Source organism: Pavona decussata, unplaced genomic scaffold, assembly GCF_977016875.1.
Source record: "Pavona decussata unplaced genomic scaffold, jaPavDecu1.1 SCAFFOLD_274, whole genome shotgun sequence".
NCBI lineage: Eukaryota > Metazoa > Cnidaria > Anthozoa > Scleractinia > Agariciidae > Pavona > Pavona decussata.
Window position 1 is genome coordinate 526,668 of NW_028145676.1, and position 19,821 is coordinate 546,488.

General features: G+C 39.5%; 1 protein-coding gene across 2 annotated transcripts; it reads left to right on the forward strand.

Annotated features, from left to right (window-relative positions):
- Positions 1-12,301: 12,301 nt before the first annotated feature.
- On the forward strand, positions 12,302-19,501 carry LOC146455438 (uncharacterized). Of its 2 annotated transcripts, none has more exons than XM_085094334.1 (6): positions 12,302-12,540; positions 14,017-14,234; positions 15,843-16,204; positions 17,729-18,146; positions 18,673-18,898; positions 19,329-19,501. In XM_085094334.1, exons 1-6 carry the CDS (start codon positions 12,336-12,338, stop codon positions 19,499-19,501), a joined length of 1,602 nt encoding a protein of 533 aa, XP_084950460.1. In that variant the 5' UTR covers positions 12,302-12,335. The 2 variants fall into 2 exon arrangements, with proteins under 2 accessions (XP_084950460.1, XP_084950461.1); XM_085094335.1 differs by having other exon boundaries at positions 12,303-12,540; positions 15,843-16,180.
- The last annotated feature ends 320 nt before the right edge of the window (positions 19,502-19,821 follow it).

Genomic DNA, 19,821 nt, shown 5'->3' on the forward strand with positions numbered 1-19,821 from the left:
AGAGGTACACAAGGGAGGTCACTGGGCCTCAAATTACACAAAAAAGTCAAGCAGTGCAAAAATCAATTTCAAGAAAACAAGAATCACAGTAGAATGCCATCATGCGTGTCAATAATAAACCGTAAAAAAAAAGAAAGAAATGAACAGTACAAAGTGAATAATACTTTTAGTGGGTAAAATCACATGAGCAATAAAGAAATCTTGCAGGGTAGATTGATAAATGTCAATCAATGTCACTTGCACTGAAAGTTTTGAGAAATATTTTGTAAGAATGGTATCTCTGGTGACCAGAAAGATTCATTGTTAAAAGAAAGATATCCATCAGAAACACAGTACTTATCTTATTCTGTCAGTGATTTGTAACAATACTTGATTGATAGTCGAGAAACGTTCATTTTGGTAGGTGTTCCTGATAGCCGTTTTACCACAAATTAGAAACCTGACATCAACAAAATATTCAGCTTTCGTAGACATTTTGCTCTTGGTGGGTACATTGTGATAACAATATAACTGTTATTGTAAGTCTAAGAACCAATGAAGAGTCAGAGATTAACCAAGTTCAAGTATAGTTGAATACGCTGATTATACATTTGCACTGAAGACACATAAACAGTAGGCATAGTAGTAATGTGCAAGCAGTGCATTAGTCTTGTTATTGATCATCAGAGATGAGGATTATACGATCAGGCATAAAGATCAGAACATCCTTTGTTCAGTTATTTTAGCCAATCAACATTTGATGCTGACAAAATATATCATATTGAAGGACAAAAGTTCCATGTGTGCAGTGTGGTTGATTGTGCAGTAACATGTTTTCTTAACAGATTGATACATGTGCACAAGCTAATGACTCATTTTTGTGCCTTAACAAGCTACATGTATACAAATAAGGAAGATAGGCAAATTGGTTAATAGTCCTTGTGATAAATAAATAACTTCCAGATTTTAAACTGTACCAATCTAGTGAAGCATTGACAGGCTCTGCCTTGCCATTGCATGGTTGACCAATGTAATATTAATAAATTGGTATGTTATAAATAGATCAAACTAAGGACATGATTGACCATGGTTTTACATAGTATGTATCAAACTAAGGACATGGTTTTTCATGGTTTATAATAAGGTATGAAACTAAGAACATGGTTGACCATGGTTTTTCATGGTAAACGTGTATCAAACTAATAACATGTTTGACCATAGTTTTTCATGGTAATATTTATGTATCAAACTAGGGATATGGTTGACCATGGTTTTTCATGGTATGTTTCTAGGGATGATATTATGTTCTAGTCCTCGGATCGGCACCAGCTTTTTGGGGTTCACTTGATGTATCAACAGTTATTTAGGACTCAGTGATTTTGACGTTTAACCAAATTATTGTTTATTTCATCACAGTCAGTGTTGACCGAGTACCGTGTGTATTTCAATTTCTTTTTTTGGAAAAACCCTGTCTGTGAATGTTTTTGCTATCATGGTTGACCATGGTCAAACATGGTCAGCCTTGTGCCATTTAACGTCCATGGTTAAACCATGGTTGCACCATCGACAAACCATGGTTGGCATCCATGATCAACCATGGTTGACCATGGTATGTCCATCAGTTGAACACTTATGTCCAGAAATGCAGGCAATGGCGAATTTGGCAAATTGAGGAAATCTTGCCACAGTCATAACGGTGACGACTTTGGCAGGATTTCGCCAAATTCCCAAATAAATGCAAATAAGCTAACTCGTGGAAGCCTGCCATGGTGGTGGATTTGACGATTTTGATGAATGTGACAAATTTGGCAAAATTTTGTCAAAGTGCCAAATGCATGCAAATAAGCTAAACACATGGAGGCCAGCCATGGCCTGCTTTATTTTCCTATTTTCAATTATATTGATATATACCTTCATATTTTAGTGGCTGCTTTGCAATCATCACTGGATACATGATCGAGAGGAGAAAGATCCTTGTTTTCTTAACCGCCATATTGTCGCTAAAAGAGATGGTTAGATGTAAGTTACTTACAAATATTGGTCTTACGTCAACTTCTATTAGTGAAAGTACCTTAAGGATGTTATGTCAAGTAAAGAGAACCAAACAGGGGCGGCGTGGTGAAGTTGTCAGGGCGCCAAACTTTTAATCGGGCTTTCTTCCGTTCAATTCCCGCGCCGGCCGCTAGCTGAAGTTGTTTTTCGGTAGCCCCGAGTTCAACTCCTCGACCTCCTTTCAGTTCCTATTTTTAACCTGTTATGTTTAGTTTGGAATTTTTTTTTCTTCTGATTTTTTTGGGTCGATCGATTGGCTGAAAACCATCTTGTCGGAGCTAAGTGCACGTCTACTATTTATATAGGCGGGTCATTAAGATCTAAGTTATTTTTAATCGATAAATAGTGTTAGATGTCAACGGAGATAACAACGTGAAAGAATCGGCAGACAACAGATACAAAGGTGCCAAACGCAAAGTGTCGCAAGAAGTGATAAGTCGAGCTACTGGATAGATAAAAGGTTCACCAAGAAAAGATGCTTGATAAATCCAGTATGATATCGTCTTCAGTTCTCTCTTATGGAAAAACTCAACGCCCTTTCTCATTTAAAGCATATATTAAACTCCATTGATCTTCGTTACGCCTCGAGCTTAATTGCTGTCTTGAAAGAGAACCAGCTCAAGTGTATAAAGTGTTATCATGATGATATGCTTTTTAATGCATCTTATTTTACGACCCTAACATCATGGACTGCCTGAAGGAAAAGGGCTGCCACACTTAACAAAGCACAGAACTGTGTACAATCCTTATTTATTATAAAATTCTGGATACAATTCGAATCCATTCCTCTGACCCTACAGTTTTCGGGACGCATACACCCATACGCTATTCCTTGGGCTTTATCTCTTACTAAGTTTACTGTATTTGTACTTTTCTAAGAGTGCATCTTCATAGACACAAAACAACGTTGAAACAACAAACAACTGAAGAGAAAGAAAAAAAAATGCAGAGAGAAGCAATATGAACCAAAAAAACTACTTTCAGCGACAACAAAAATTCCTCTCTGAACAGGTCTTTCCTTTAAACACGGAGCTTGTTGCTTACTGTTTGGTTTAGTGAGATTTTAAAACACGATCTTCTATGATTCACACATGTATATTACTTAAAAAAAGAAAAACCAATATATAGAGTATCAGTACTCACGGCTAGCCTGTCTTGCGGGCTTTGTGGGCAACTAAAGGGAAAGGTTGCCAAAGCAAGCAAGCTTCCAATCCAAACACTTGCAACGGGCTGCAAAAACAATGTATATTTGCATGATACTCAACAAAGTTGAATTTAATAAATGCACTTTAACTCTTCTAAAAACTCTTACCACCGATTTCATTGGTACGCGACTCTCGAATAAAAACTTCCCCGAGTATTTGGCGATTCGCTTCCGTCAATCATGCGCTCCTTACATGGTGCTACAGGAATGCCGCTCTTGTTTTCAAAAATATGGCGGCCACTGTGTAGCCTGTTCGGTGGACATGGCTGCTTCTTATTCTTCAATTTTACGTTGGCGAGTGGTGTATTTGCTCGTGCAGGGGTTGAGAATCGATTGATGGAAGCCACACTGACTGTCTTTCCTCTTGCGTTCTCAACTGAGCCATCCCTGCATTTCATCTTCGTACACTCCTGGATATTGTTCATTTACTCTCCTTACTCCTCCGATCAATGTCATCTACTGCATGCTCGTTTATTTAGGGCGATTTATGCGATTCTTTTTTCACCTACCGTCCATTTGTCTTGCTCTTCCCGTCCGGGCTGGGTAATCAACCGTGAAGGTATTTTTTTTTTCCGTGTTTTCTATACAAATGTCAACCCCACTTTCAGAAATCTTGCTATAACGATCGTGCCCAACCCCTACACGAGCAAATACACCACTTGCCAGGCCCGTAGGCTGGGGTGGTTCGGGGGGGTCGGACGAACCCCCCCCCCCCCCCCCCTGTTAGAAAAGGTCCGCTAAAATAAGCCAGCTTATACAGATTTCAAGGTTTACTTATCTCATCTGTAACTAACTCAAAGTACGTATATTTTCCAATACTTTTTATTTTTTTTTTTTTATCTCCTTATGAATAACCTATTTTAATGGCATGACCTTACATATATTATGCGTATTCATTGTTTAAATGTAATGATCCTCTCGACGGTCATGCCCGGCCCTGCCTGGATCCGACCTCGACCCACTACAGGATGTGGGGGCCTGTGTTCTCTGCGCGAGAGATGTTGACCTCAAAGCAGCTATTACTAAATACAGTAACGAATTTCCATCATGGAGCTTGCGCGGTGGAAAAGCCGATACCTATCAATGGGACCGAAACTGAGGCCAGCTTCCTCCGCTTCGGCAATTAAGGAATGTGATATATCCTTATATGCGAACATAAGCGTTCTGCTCAAAATTGCATGTACTATTCTAGTAACGAAGTGCAATCACATTGCGCCGCCTTAAAGACTACATGAGAGCATCGATGGGGAAAAGCCGCTTATCAAGCCTCGCGCTTCTCCACATCCATTACGATACCACCGTGGACCTTGACGTGGTAGTAGATACCTATGCACGACTACATCCCAGAAGAATACAACTGGAAAACCTTCTGCAACCGTTCCAGTTCAGTACTGTCATCATTGACAAAAAGAATAAGGAAACGTCGTAATTATTGCTTTTTCAAGCACCAATGACAAGAGAGTTTGGGAACAAAAAAGGGGCGTTATTGCTTGCTTAGACAAACACAAACGTTGTAAGCCGATGGGAACCGAGGTGAAACGATAAAACTACTGCGCCTTACTAGAAGGAGGGTAATAGGAAAAAGATCCTAGTCGACTTGAGGTCACAAAAGGTAATGATTAAGGAGGCTCGCGGCAGTTTTTTTTTTTTGACGTGGGGTGGAAGTTTTGAAATTACAGTCTTTCATAGCGGATCAAATTCGATCTCCTTCACACCACATCATCATTTCAACATATGATTTTCTCATGCGGTTGAAATAAAAAGACAAAGAGCTAAAGTTTTATTTTGCCAGAGATATTGGTAAAAGTTGCGGGAATAAACAAAATCACCCAGTAAAAATTGATTCATTATTTACCTGAAAACGCTCTTACAGATTTTTTTCTAATTTCGCCTACAAGTTGTCTACATTGAGGAGTTTAAATCCCTAAAGTTTCGTCATAAAGTGTCTGACTAGATTTCGAGATAATCGACAATGTTTAAAATGAGAGGCTATGCGCTACCATTTCTATAGTAATAGTTGTTGCCCGGAGGCCGATGAGAAAATTAACTTTGATTATATGTTGAAATGATGATGTAGTATGAAGGAGATCGAAGTTTATCTTGTATGCGAGATGGTTTTTTCGAAACTTCCACCCTCCCCCCCTCCCTTCCCCGTCCAAAAAAACTGCCACTAGACTCCTTAATACAACTAGCAAGAGCGATTTGGTCCGTTTAAATATAAAAAGAATCTACCCGCATCAGAACCAGCCTACGGGCCTGCAACGTAAACTTAAAGAATAAGAAGCAAAAAAAAAAAAGATATGACTATGCAACGATAATGGTTAGCACTCCTCATCTTGTTTTTCATTTCACAACTGAAAAAATTTATTGTTGTTTTCCTCCAACATTTTAAAGACAAAATGAGGTAAGTGGTAGAAAAACTTTGTAGGCAAGGATCTACACGCCCACAGGTTTGGCCACGCTCCTGAGCTCGGTTGCATGATACTGCCCTAACCATGTCGTGCATACTAAGTGAGTGTTCAAGTAAATTTAAAAAAAGGTCTCAATAGTTTTCTGTAAACATCCCTTAAGTTTTGAACGAGAGGTGTAGAATTCAAAGAAAAAGTGGTGCATTAGACTTTCTAAAAGAAAAAAAAAATCCGATAAATTTGCCCCAAACTTGTACATCCCCGATATACTTTGAAATATTTTCGAATACGCAAATTAAATGCTGATCAGCCACTACGGGTATAACAGCGATGAATATTTGCTGCACATCTTTAAAGCTCAAGTGTTGAAAAACTACATGTGCAGTGGCATCTTCTGCGTTAGGGACTTAGTCACGAAACAGCAAGAAGTGATTATTTTTGGTATTTCTCTGTAAAGTCGACTTATAATCATATTGTTCTAGCTTCAAATGAAAAAATAAAGTACGCAGCATCGGATAAGAAAAACGAAACAGTTTAATGGACGCCGATATAGCAAAATTAATAAACAGATGTCATGAGTAGCGAAAATTCTGGTCACATGATCGCAAAATTTTAGTTTACCGAACGCCTTGTGCGAAATCTCTGGTTTAACTAAGAAAGATCCCCTTAATGAAATTATTTTCAAGGTAAATCTTAACAAAAATGTTTGAGAAGGATATTTTAAACTTTGAAGTAGTCGAGGAAAGCTCGACTTACGTTGAACTCACTAAGTTAGTTCGGTTTAATTAAAGACTTCTGTGAGCCACCTGTGGTAGGGAAAGAGAGGCTATGAAGTTGCATATAATTTGGTCGTAGTTCTGGTTCAGTTGCTTTAGGTTTTAGAACTGTTGTTTAAGATAAGGATTTTTATATATCTATACATTTTGATATTGATAGTTTGTCTTTTACGTTTATTAGTATCGACCTGATGAATTTTTAACCCCGTGGAAATAAAGATTGATTATGCTAATGTTTGTTTGCATTAGTAAAGTCACCGATGTTACAAATTTTGAACATTTGCTCACTGGAAAATTGCTCCTCGTATTTCATGCGCTGTTGTTTAATTTGAAAAACATACGATTGCGTAGTTGCGACGTTTCATGTATGAAAATAAACAGACAAACAGATCAGCCTTTCAGTGTTTAAACCCGAACGTGTACAGTTTTTACTGGAAAGTAACACGCAAAGCGATACGAAAGAGTCGTGTGTCTATCGACCGAAACAAGCAGGTGTTTACAAAAAAAGTCTCCAAAAGTGTTAGGAATACGGAGAACCAGTCAATAGTAGTTCAGTAAAAATTCACAATCTATCCTGTAATTTTTCGTTAGCTGGACTCCCTGAAGAGCTCATTTTTTGAGAAAGTTCATAGATTCGGTGATGATTTTCGTTGCCAGATTTCTCTTCGTTTCAACAATACCACAATCCGTCCTCTAAGGGCGATTTCTTCGCCGTTAACTCGCGGATTTGCACTGTTTAAGCTGTCGTGTATTACTTTTCTTTTGATTGGGCGTTTGTAAACGAATAAATCAATCCAAGAAGCTATTCGACGCCATAAATATTGGCAATCAGAGGTTAGGCGCACAGTACATATGCAATCCAGCAAACCGGATCACAAAGTTAACAGCCCAGCGACCGAGTGAATATCAACCCTACTAAAAACCTTTTAGATTACGTCATCCATGAGGTAAAAAGTGTACAACCAGAGGATGGAGTACTCAAGTATATTTTTGACCGGGAGGTACCAAGGATTGGACAAAAAACGTCCGACGGCCAAGAATGCAACCCCCTAAAAGTTAGCGGGATGGAATTATTTCCTCAGAACAAACCCGAGCCCTCCTCCCAAAGCTCTAAACCCATCAGGTGTATTCCGCGGCATGGTTATTCTGTACATTATCTACTGCCCTGCACACTTTCTGAAAGCTCAAAAATTTGTCAAAACAAGTACACGGCACAAAGCCAAAATCATTGGGTCGCCATTTTCGCCCATGAGTAATGGGAGTGACGCGATTTTTCATTCATTGCCGTCAACGTTGTGATTTCGGTATAGCTGTGGCTATACGACGCTCTTTTCGCTCGATAAAATAGGCTTGCACAGAGAGACGTCTGCACTTAGTAAACTCGCCCATTTATTTCGGATGGGTTGTTACACGTGCAAAGGGTTCCCAATAGGTTAATTTTCCACCTTGGTGATTTTCCCGCAATTCCCGACTGTACAAACAGGAACAATGGAGAAGAGTTTCTCTCATATCCATACTATTTCGGCGGCGTTTTTATTTCATGTACATACAACCCTTGTCTCTGTTAAAACGACTTCTGGGAGGCGACAAAACCCTTTTTGGCTGATTTGATGTCATATTCTTAGCTTGTTTAGTATGGATGTGGATGAAAAATCAAGCTGGGCGAGCTCTACTTTAAATTAATCAAGCGCTTTGAACAATGTGGGAAGAAAACTTCCGAATGAAATAGAGAAACGTTCCAATTTATTTGAAGGACTGTTCCAGTGTCCTGTCAAACCATTCCCGGCGCAATGAGAACCGCTTTCTCCATTGCACAAGAGGGTTGCTATTAATATATGGATACATGAAGCAAGACAGTGGAGTCTGTCATATCACTACTGAAATCTGCTTTGTTAAGAAAAACTTTATAAAATGACCGTCCATTGAAGATGGAAGATTCTAAAACGTTCGTTTTCAGTTGCTGAATTCTAACTTGTTTGACAACAATTTCGTACGACCTGCACCGTCAGGAGGTTGTTCTTCAACGCTGAGACACCACGTTTTCTTGCAAGTTAACGAGAGCCAAAGAACATTACAGTTTCTATAATGGGAGCCACGATCATTTTGAGCCAAATACTGTAACTTGGCTCTGTCTTCGCTAAATGGTTTGATTCCGGTGGATTTGCGGCGACGTCAAAAACAAAATAACAACGTGATTTCCAAGTCTCCGCATAAAATATGGTTTCTTTGCGGATGTGACCATGTTTTAAGACGGTTAGATAATGAACGCTCGTGTCCTATGGGATATGATGTTTCAACTCAGTTGCCCGGGGGGGGGGGGGGTGTTCCCAATGAGGGCCTTTACGGGGAGGCTCCGCCGAAAGAGGTACCTTTTTCACGCTTCAGGTATATGAAAGGGTAGGGATTTCACGGGTCGAAGATTATGAAAGGGTAGGGAAATCTGTCATTAAGGGGACCGGGGGGGGGGGTACTCCCAATGAGGGCCTTTACGGGGAGGCTCCGCCGAAAAAGGTACCTTTTTCACGCTTCAGGTATATGAAAGGGTAGGGATTTCACAGGTCGAAGATTATGAAAGGGTAGGGAAATCTGTGATTTAGGTATTTAAAAGGACCTTTCATTATTTTTTCAATGGAAGGTATATTCCATTTGATAATGGAAGGTATACGAAAGGGATACATTTTCTGCCAACAATGGTATATAAAAGGGTAAGGGGTCGGACCTCGTGGCGGAGCCTCCCTGTATTAAATACGCCCCCCCCCCCCCCCCCCGCTCAGTTGCTGGTATAAATAGTTTGCAAAGGCGGTGTGTCAAAATTAACGTGACGAAAACTTTTGAAAGTATAATGTAGTAAACTCTTACAAACGTGGAATCATGGGATTGCTCCTCCCTTCTCCCTAACTCAACACAAAAGTATTAGTTTTAGAATTGAAGCACAAAAAATGTACGAAACGTATCAAGAGCTATTTAACCATTTAAGTGGCACTTTCCCTAAGAACGGTCCACTGCGTTTCGGGTCGAAAAAAAGTTTGCACTCAAACTTTGCCCACTAAATCATCTTGGGTCATAAGTAAATGAAATGACTTTAGTTTTCGGAAATACGTTAAAATATATTTTTTACAGGCCACAACAGTCAGAGCGCTCGAGGACCTAATGCGCCGATCAAATCGAAACTTCAACATCCCCCCCCCGGGCAAACCCCGGGCATTTGACTATTTTCTGTGCCCGGGAGTGGGGAATTTGACGGGTAAGGCCTTCCCGGAGGTGGGGAATTTGACCTTGCCTGGGTGGGGTGGGGAAAATTGAACCGGAAGTGTCAGGTTTCAAATCGCTTTTTTGGGAGGTCGCAGAAGTCGCTAACAGCTATAAACACGTGTTTGGACGATATGGTTTAGAAAAGGAAGAGATACAGCATTACAATGAAAGCTTACCAAAAAAAGGTCTTCAAAAGTGAGAGTGCTTAAATATTAATTATTTTCATAGATTGTATGTAAACGATGTAGATTTTTTATACAAGGAGTCAAGCTGCGGCTTTGTCCCGCAGTGAGTAGTGAAAGAAATAAACACTGTCGAATGAAAAACCGCTTTGGCTTTTAAAAATTGCAGAATATCCTGCCACTCGAACAACATTCTACGTAGCCGGCTAACTAATTAATATGTATTTCTATGCATTTGTGTCTGCAGAGGTTTTTAAAATAGCCATAAAACAGCAGTGAACAGTTGAAGAAAAAAAATATTCTCGAATGAAAAACCACTGCTTTGGCTTATTAAATAGGTGCAGAATACCCTGCCACTCGAACAGTCTACGTAGCCGGCTAACTCATTTTAAATATGTTATTATGTATTTCTCGTTATAACAACCTTTGCCATGTTTTGGAGTTAGAACAGTTTACACTTGCTGATTGACATTGTCCGACTTAATAAATTCAATTTCCAATCATGAGTTTCAATGTTAAAGTTGTGGATTTTGTAGTAACTCATGACAGGAGCCGACAACGATTGTTCTTTAGGACGGGCATTTGACAGACAAATCCTACGATAAGGTAGGGCATTTGAACACCATTTGGGCCCTAGGGGGCAGGAATTTGAACGATCCAATCTTCAAAAGTTCAAATGCCCGGGGTTTGCCCGGGGGGGGGGGATGTTGAAGTTTCGAGTTGATCGGCGCATAACTGAACGAACTGTGAACGGAACTGTGAATCGCGAATAGAAGATAATGAATTGTAGATTGGATCGGAGATTGTCAGATTGTTAGAATGTTGGAATAAATCTTCAGTAAAGGAAAGATACAGTCCTCTTCAGTTTGTGAACCGGCGAGTACGGAGTCCGTGAAAGATTCTGCGACAGTTCGTGCTAAGCGTCTTTCACTGAAACATGGTTTACAGTAGTCAACACTAAAACAGTCTATTGATTATTGGCTGTCCTTGGAAACGACGCCATCTAACCCCACCTCTAATTGTTTGCCTTCCAATTCAAGATTGCAATTATTCTTTACTGTGATAAGGTCTGTGATAAGGTCTGTTCAGCGGGCAGACAAACGGAAAGGTAATCACAAGATATTAATAACTTTTGCTTTGCTCGGTAAAGGAAGTCTTTCGAAAATGTTAATTAAGCACGATAATCAAAATATCAGCGAAAAGAGACTACGTGGCTTTATTTTCAATTAAAAAAATATCAATCTTCAAGTGGAGTTAAGTGACTTGAAAATGAAGCCACCCTGTCTTCGAAACGTAGTCTCTTTTGGTTAATTTTTATTTCAAATTGTTTCTCTAAACGGCTGACTTATTAGAATCAAAACATCGGAAGTTCGAAAGTTTTCCACTGTCAAGTTACACGTGGCCACTTATTATTAACAGCTGTCCACGGTTGCATTCAGTTTTGATTCTCGGATTGGTCTCTGTCATGTCGCTGTGGTGTTACATGTAAGTTTTCCACGCAGTATCCAGGTACTAGTTTCGACTAAATAGACTCTAAATAGGCATGCGCAGCGCAATGTGTTAAAAAAATGCTTGTCGGGGATGGAATCACAGAACAATATTGACCCTGTGCAGTTAATGCAGCTAAGACGAATGATGGACTTCGCAATGCGATCAAGCTACAAGTCTTTGAAGCAAACAAACATGCTTGAACATTTTAGACCTTTGTAAATACCTGAACTGAACTGTTTTTATTGGTAAATACACACAGGCTGCGTAGATTTCACAATTAAAGTGATGTTTTCTTTGCTGAAACCTTTTGTTTACATTTCTATCTCATTAATATTCATATTTTCGATTATCCGGACTATTTACCGAGGTCCCGACGAGTCCGGATCAGTAATCGAGGTTCGACTGTATCAGCCTTGCTTACTTCAGTTCCTTCCAATTATTCCACGTGCACCAATCTCGTGCCCAGAGTCATCAGTGGTTGGTCGCCAGGAGAGATCCCATCTTTTTTTTTTGGACTGGCTGCACCATTAGGGCTTGACATTGTTTTACCCCAGAAATCTTGCGGTGAAAAAATTCTAGTAACCCAGAGTGTCTCCTGGTGACCAACCTCTCCGATCCGCTGCGATCTTTTGGTCAGGGGTAACGGCGCTGGCCATGGTTACTCTCGGTTACTCAGTCCCTCTTTATATCCCTCTAGTCCCTCTTTTATCTCTTCGTCTACGAATTCCAGGTAATCAGCAACAGCGGAGTCTCTGCACTGCAAATGCAGATCCTATTCGGCTTCCTAAAAAAGCAACAGCATTTTTCACCAAAATTCATGAGGGTGGGGAGGGGATAAATCGTAGCGCTCTTTCCATGGCAACCTAATGACAACAGCCTCAATCACATGCACAAGCAACAAAATTCCAATATGGCGGACGCTAAATAAGTGACTTTTGAAGTGTGGTGTAAATTCTTTATTTGTCTTTTGATATAATTTTTACCCGATTCAATGAATATAAAACTCGCAGGATCCGAGGATTGTGAAGAGAAGGAATTCAAACTGCCCAGAACTCGCAATCTTCTCCCATCGAAGACATACCGCGAGAGTATTAAGAGATGGGGAGAACCTTCAGAATTGAGCAGAAGACGCATAATTATTGTCCCTTCCATAAAATGCCCGGCTAGAGATGTTTCGGCGACAACGGTGAGCCAAGGTAAGAAGGCAGATAATATCGGATAATTGGGAAAAATAAACGAACACCATCGGAAGTCTTGTTTGTATGAGCGTATACTATACAGTCTGAGCAAGTAAAAACAAACCAGAATTTAGTTGGTATAAATTTTAGCGCGCTTTTAAAACAAAGTTTCGTCCAGGTCTTCAATAATGGTTTCTTATTGTTTCAATGTGTGCATGCGGATAAGCTAAACATTATTCACTGTTGACCCGATCGTCAAATGACTTTATTTTATACAGTCAAGAGACATAATTTGTCTGCACGCCGAACTTGCGCAAGCATCCTTAGTTTACCTGATAATTTTTCTCGGTATAAATAAAGTCAAACAGATTACCTCATCATTTAGATGTAACTGCTGTATGCCCAGTATGGTTGCTCTCTCTCTCTCCTCCTAATTTTACAACAGAGGCCTCTTTTGCACTCGAGCAGTCAGCCTCTGTAGAGGACAGAGGGACTCCCCCCCCCCTTAAAAGAGGTGGGAAATATCGTCATCTCTCTTTGGTGTATAAATTGTGGATTTTGGTATCCTCCAGGGACTGAATTTTGAAGATATTTGTAATCATCAAAGTATCATTGAAGTTTTCAAATGTAGATTAATTAAAAAATTAAAAAATGCCATCATGCATCTTTGGTATCTAGACCAGGCAATCAGACGTGAGATTTATAAACAACCATTATTTATCAGTTGCGTTGGCAAATACAATCGTGGTGTTCCCCAAGGATTGGATTCAAATTTCCAACCAGCATCCCCACTTGGAAACTGTCTGCTTAGTGTTTTCTTCTTGATGTACAATTACTGACGCCAGTGTTCCAGATAACTTTCAGTCCTTGTCCGGGAAGAATTTTTGAGGGGTCAACAGATCAGGTACTCTCCAAATTCAATTTGTCAGGTCAGGAATCCAGCTTTCTTGAGTTTTTGACATAAGATCCCTGTCTTATCTGGAACACTGTGACACTCAGATAAACTTATTTTTTATAATAAGTGGATAATAATATTCTTCTGGATGGTTGATTTGTCTGATCTGACTGCTCGCATTTATACCCAGACACATTTCATTTCAGACAGACTCTAAAAAATCTGGTTCAGGATCTTTTTATATTAAAGTGCAATGAGCCTTACCGTGGCCTGACCAAACAAACTTTTTTTTACAAGTTAACCATAAAATACAAAACGACATGTTTTCAATAATTCATTGTTGCGTCACTTGCCTGTTGGACTTTGCAAGGAGGCATCCCCATTAATCAAATTCGCATATCCTGACTGGCTAACATGTAAAAAAAGTTAGTTGGTTGCCCACGATAAGGCGCATCGCACTGTAAGGCTTGGCATATCCCCCAATAATTTTCTTACATGTACTAGCTGTTGCTTGCAATGAGAGCCCTGTTGGTCATAATACTTTTTCTTCATCATTCTATAAAATAAATTTTTATGAATCAAAGTCTTATGATTTCTAGACAAGAATGCTCAAGGTGGCTCAGAAACTGACAGCTTTGACTCTCAAGTTGCAAGTTACAAGAGAAGATTACAGGAACGCAAAAGGACCCGAGGAGTTTTAAACAACTGTGGCCTAAAACAGGACTGGCTTGAAAACAAGACTGCTAGAACAGAATTGGAAAACAGAGTGCTGAAAAGAATGATACTGAAAGGACGGCCTGAGATTACCATTAAAGAGGTATTAACTTGAGATGCACTATCAAGATTGGGTCCTAATGTAACAATAACAATAATAATAATAATAATAATAATAATAATAATAACATTTTTAGAGCTTTGGTGTACAGTCGACTCCCGACAACTCGAACCTTGAAGGGAAATTGAAAAAGGTTTGAGTTATCGGGAGTTCGAGTTATCGAGGGTAAAATAATATAGAAAATGACCTGGAAGGAAAGGAAAATTGGTCCGAGTTAGCGCGAGGTTCGAGTTAGCGAGGGTTCGAGTTAGCGGGAGCCGACTGTATATGATTTTTCTACAAGTAAGTGAACATTAGGATTTAGGGGTTTGATTAGAAGTTTGTGATTAGTTGATACAGTATGTCTTCGCAGGGTTGGCTACGGTTTGCCGCCCAACCATCGTTTGCTTAGGTTCTGGACATCCAGAAGTCTACACTGCCTTTAATAGTAATAAAATTTTGTTACATGATATCCCACAAATTAACATACTACCTAACTACATAATCAAATGTGCATTTACAATAAAACTATACAACTGCCAATTAATACTAACTAAACTTGTATGGATATAATGATATCATGGGATCTAAAATTTGTGAAATTATAAAGTTGTTAGTCGGGGTGTATACGCATCATGGAAAACCACTGGAAAGTTACATGTATGGAATTTTGTTCCAGGCCTTGAAAGTCATGGATTTTAATTGTGGGCCATGGAAAGTCCCTAAAAATTATGTATTTGAAAAATGTACATGTAACTACAGTCGAAGCTCTCCTTGCGACTACTCTCGTAAGCGACCAGCTCTAGTTACGACCACCATTGTGAAACCCCGTTTGAATAATGTCCCTTAATATCTGTAATCAAAAGCTCTCATAAGCGATTGCTACCATAAGCGACCACGACCTACTTTTGGGAATTACCAACTGGTCTTTACCTTTGTTTTTAAGCTTTCGTAAGCGACCACTCAAAGATTCTGATGCTTATTACGGCATAAGTGTACACTTCGTAATTACATTTACAGTAATATAGCACTGCCTAATAATGTACATAGATAAATATCTCAAATCTAAATTCAAGATAATTTATGGCTGGATCAAGAGTGTTACCCTGAGGCTGAGGTAGAAAGCTTAATGCTGAAAGCTTGGGTAAGTGACAAGCCTCTATTGTTTCAGCTTTTGGTCTCTTACGAGATTGCATTCTTGTAAGCGACCAGCTCTAGTTATGACCACTTCTTCCTATTTCCGAGGTGGTTGCTTACAACAGCATCGACTGTAACAAAAAAAGAATTAAAAGGGAAGAAGATAAACATTAAATAGGCCTCTTTTAAAGGCTTTAATAACTTGAATGCTATAGACCCTTATCACCTGGCGGCCATATCGTGGGGGAAAAAAACCCTTTGTTTTTGCATGGCAAGCCACGGCCAGAGGCGAATTCAGTGTAAGGCTTACTGTGCAAAAACAAAGCTTTTTATTCTCCTGAGGCTCAACATGGCCGCCAAGTGATATGGGTCTATTGATAACATACTGCTGTAAAATTGAAAACCACTCTTGACTAGTTTATTGAATTCATAAGAAAAATTAACTCGTCTTTTGTTTTACTTCTTTTAAACAAGACACCCACCCCACCACCTGTGATTGAAGAGGATACCCTTGTAACAGGGGAGGACAGGGGAGTGCCCACTATTCGCCAGCCCTCCCCAGCTGCCTTGGCTGTCATCCAGGACTACTTGGAGCGTAAGAGGCTTCGCCTGCTGGACCTCTTTGCACAAGCAGATAAGGACAAGAACTGGGTAGTTTCACGGCAGGAGTTTAGGAACATCATCCGATCATGGCACATCCCGCTGACGGAGGTTGACTTGGAGGATTTGATAATGGCTCTTGATAGAGATAGCAGTGATGCCCTAGATTACAGAGAGCTGGCTGTAGGAAGACAGTCATACTTAGAACAAAGGTTAGGAGTCAGACTGTTTCTGAGGTCAGTGGCTTAACATATTAGCATTAGTAATAATGTCAAACAAGAGGAAGTGTTTCATCTGATTTCTTATCACTGAGAAATGGGTTGAAAAAAGCAGGGCACAGCCGAGTATTTTAAACCAACTTTGATGTGTTTGGAAATGGGATGAAACGCTTTCAGAAGAACTAGAGATATGGTTCAAAAATTTGGGAAACTTTATATTAAGTTTTTTAGATTAGTTTTAAGCCTTTTTACCAATTATAATCATAAGCACTGATCGCCAAAAGAGCAATATATTTTGAAGTTAGTACGCAACTTAAGCAGTTGCGAAAAGAAAGCCTGAGGTCATGGGTTCAAATCCCGTTCAAGGCTGAATTTTTTTCAGGCTTTCTTTTTGCAACTGCTTAGTTGTGTACTAACTGCCGGGATCTTTTTTCTATTTTAAGCTCTTTTCAGTGTTTGAAACTATCAATTAAAAAGATATATTTATGTAATAATTTTCAGAAAAAATCAAAGCAAAAGATTACAAAATTTTATGATAATTAAGATACCATTCCAAAACTCCAAAACTTCTTCACGGTAGTGATTTCCTTTGTTTTAACATAAGAATAATACTATCAATACGTTTGAGGAACAGTCATTTACATTGTACTGTATCCAATCATGTCTCTGTACTCATCATGGTAAAACCCGATGGGAAGGACTTTAGGCATATGTGGGGCATTTGACTTTCTGAAGAACTATTAATAATTGTTTGTGGGTTAAATGAGGAGAGTTCGTCCTTTGGGCTTTAAACACTGAGGACCTTAAGGATGGTGCCTACTAATAACGAAGTATTTTTGCGTGGCTTGTGATTATGTGGGAAAAGCAGATCTTAGCAAGGGCTATCGAGCTCCAAAAAGAAAATTGGGGGTAACCGCACATTTTTTTCTTTTTGGATACCAAGAGCACTCCAAAAAATCTGCTTTCTCCACATAGTTTTAAACCAGGCGAAAATATCCCTGTATTAGTAGGCACCACCCGGCCCATAGGAAACCCGAGTATCTCGAGATGCCCAGAACGTATGCACAGTAACAAAAATAGGCACCGCCCTTAACCAGCAAGGATTAGGCAATGCCACTTAAAATGTAACTTTAAATTACTGGTAAATTTGCATTCTCTTTTCTTTAAAACTTGTGATCATTCCACTGATTTCATTTACATACCCTGTAATTATTGTGACCTTGAATTCCTTCAGGAAATGTTGCTCCAATGTTTTATCCACTGCTTTGCACTTCATTTGCAATCAAAACCTATGATAAATTATGGGCAAGGTTTCTGTTTTTATTTCTAATCAAAATGCAAAGCAGTGGATAAACCATTGGAGCAACATTTCCTGAAGGAATCAAGGCCACATGCAAAAGCTACGGTGAATCTGAGCTAAAACACTGAAAAAGCAATCTGAAATGGGAATTTTCACTGAGCTCTTCCATTGCTATAAAAGAGGTCCACAGTCCATTCAAGACGCAGGGACTAATGCTTGTCAACATTCAATATTTTCTTCAGGGTTAACAAGCAAACTGGAGAGTTCCTTCATGGTCCTGATGACACCAAATCAGCAAAAAGACCAGAAACAATTCCAGAAGAACCAGAACCAGCTGTGGATCCTTCTCAGGATAAATGGGCCAGCTCAGGAACACAGAGGCCAGGATCTCCACAGAGACCTACATCCCCTAAAAGAGCTCCCTCAACGTCAAAAAGCCCTGCTCAACAGAGACCCTCGACTTCCCCTCAGAGAGCCTTTTCACCCTCTCCAGGCCAGCCCGTGCCTTTTGTTGGACAAAGGCCCGATTCTGAGCCCCAGGCACGAGGGTCACGCCCTTATTCCCCCTCTAGTAGTAGTGACTGTAGTATGTCACCAACTCTGTTGGAAATTCCTCCTTTTCAGTTGTCAGAGAAAGTGGAACAGTTGACCCAAGATGAGGTGAGGGGACTTTGTTTCCTTCTAGCCTGCGTAGCTGGAATCCAGTCGTTTCGCTCGAAAAGTCAGTTCGCCCGATCTCACGACGATTCGACCAATGTGTTTTAGGGGGGGGCCTAATAAAACTTCAATTGAGAAAAAAACTAGAAGACATACAAGTAAATTGCGATGGATAAAACGAGCAGGAATACTGAGTACAAATTGTAAAACCAAACTGAGAGGTCCTTGTATAAGAACCTTGACGCGCCGATTTTTTTCCAAGATCTTGCGGATTTACCTACATGTGAGATCAAAAAGAAAAGTTTTGCTCGTAGCCATGCTGTCGTAATGAGGCTCACAGCAACTCGGAAATGCTCTATTTAATAATTTACAGACTTTAATTTTGAAACGTTTGCTAAATTTGTATCTAAGGACCTCGTTCGTCCAACGATTGTTTTTGTGCAGTTTTGACCAAAATACAGCAAAAGCGCCGTGAAAGTGCACCTTTAAAAAAAATCTGGTATTAACATGACAGCAACCTCTCTTGCAGATAAAAGACAGGCGCTCGAAGAAACAGCAAAAACGGAAAGAGAAAGAGAAAAAGCAAAGGAAGAGGGTACCCCCAGAGAAAGTGACGGTCACACCGTCTACCATGGGGGGTAGGCTGGGGGAGATGGTGGACAGGTATCGCAGGATGACCATGAAGGAATATAACGACGTGGTAGAGCTGTGTCAGATGCATGGTGTGCAGGTCAGCAAGGCACTGCTTGGACGAGGTGAGTTGTGTTTGTAGTTGATTTAAGGTCGCATCTAAACTGCGAGGAGTTTTTATTTTTCTTCAAAATATAGAGTTCTAAAGTGTGACGTCACAAATATTTGAATTTTTGAAATTATGGGATTTGTTAGTGTATTCAGAAAGAGTATAATGAAAAATGCCTACTTGCCAAAAATTTTTATTTTTATTTTAACCAATTAAAATAAACATCTTATTGCAATTTGAGGGCGAGATATTAGCTGTTATGCCCTGATGACTCCATACAAAGCTTTCTTAAATTTTGTCTTGGTTCTTATATTTGGAACTAAGACAAAATTAGAAGGGTTTGTATGGAGTCAACAGGGAATAAGCGGAATTGATATTATCTCAATCGTTCAGTTAATTCAGACAGTTTCATTTGTTAACTACATTTTTGGTGTCTTGTCTTTCAGTTCTGCTTCAACCTGAAGATACACCACTGTCACAGATAAAACTAAGAGCGAGGAAGCCTGGGCTCTTTTCAATATCCACCAGGCATCACATACCCGCCTCTAAACACCAGTCTTCTGCGGCCGTCACCAGCTTACGACGTTCGAAGTTTAGAGACCCGGGCCCTAGCACGTGACATATGCACATTTGTAAATACAAACATAGTAGTATTGTAGTGTTTAAAAGACTTTATTTTTTGTCACAGAAATTTGTAAAATGTTATATTTATTATACAGATATGCAAATATGAACTCTTGTACTGTAAAAATTAGTCATTTTTGTGTTCTTTAGCCCGAGAAATAAATAACGACAGATATTCTAAACAATTTGAAAAGTAATCTGTCAATAATAATCGTAAAGTACACGTTGGTGTTAAAATGTTTATTAAGAGTTACGTGATTTTACCTTTAGCCATTTTGAACTGTTTGCCAAGTCTTTCGACATCTTGCTGTTAGG

What these genes read in the sequence shown, in the direction of transcription:
- LOC146455438 (XM_085094334.1), top strand. Translation starts at nt 12,336, where the DNA reads ATGAATATAAAACTCGCAGGATCCGAGGATTGTGAAGAGAAGGAATTC. An exon ending in GGAGTCAGACTGTTTCTGAG is followed by an intron (nt 16,205 to 17,728) that starts GTCAGTGGCTTA and finishes TATTTTCTTCAG; the next exon opens with GGTTAACAAGCAAACTGGAG. An exon ending in AACAGTTGACCCAAGATGAG is followed by an intron (nt 18,147 to 18,672) that starts GTGAGGGGACTT and finishes CCTCTCTTGCAG; the next exon opens with ATAAAAGACAGGCGCTCGAA.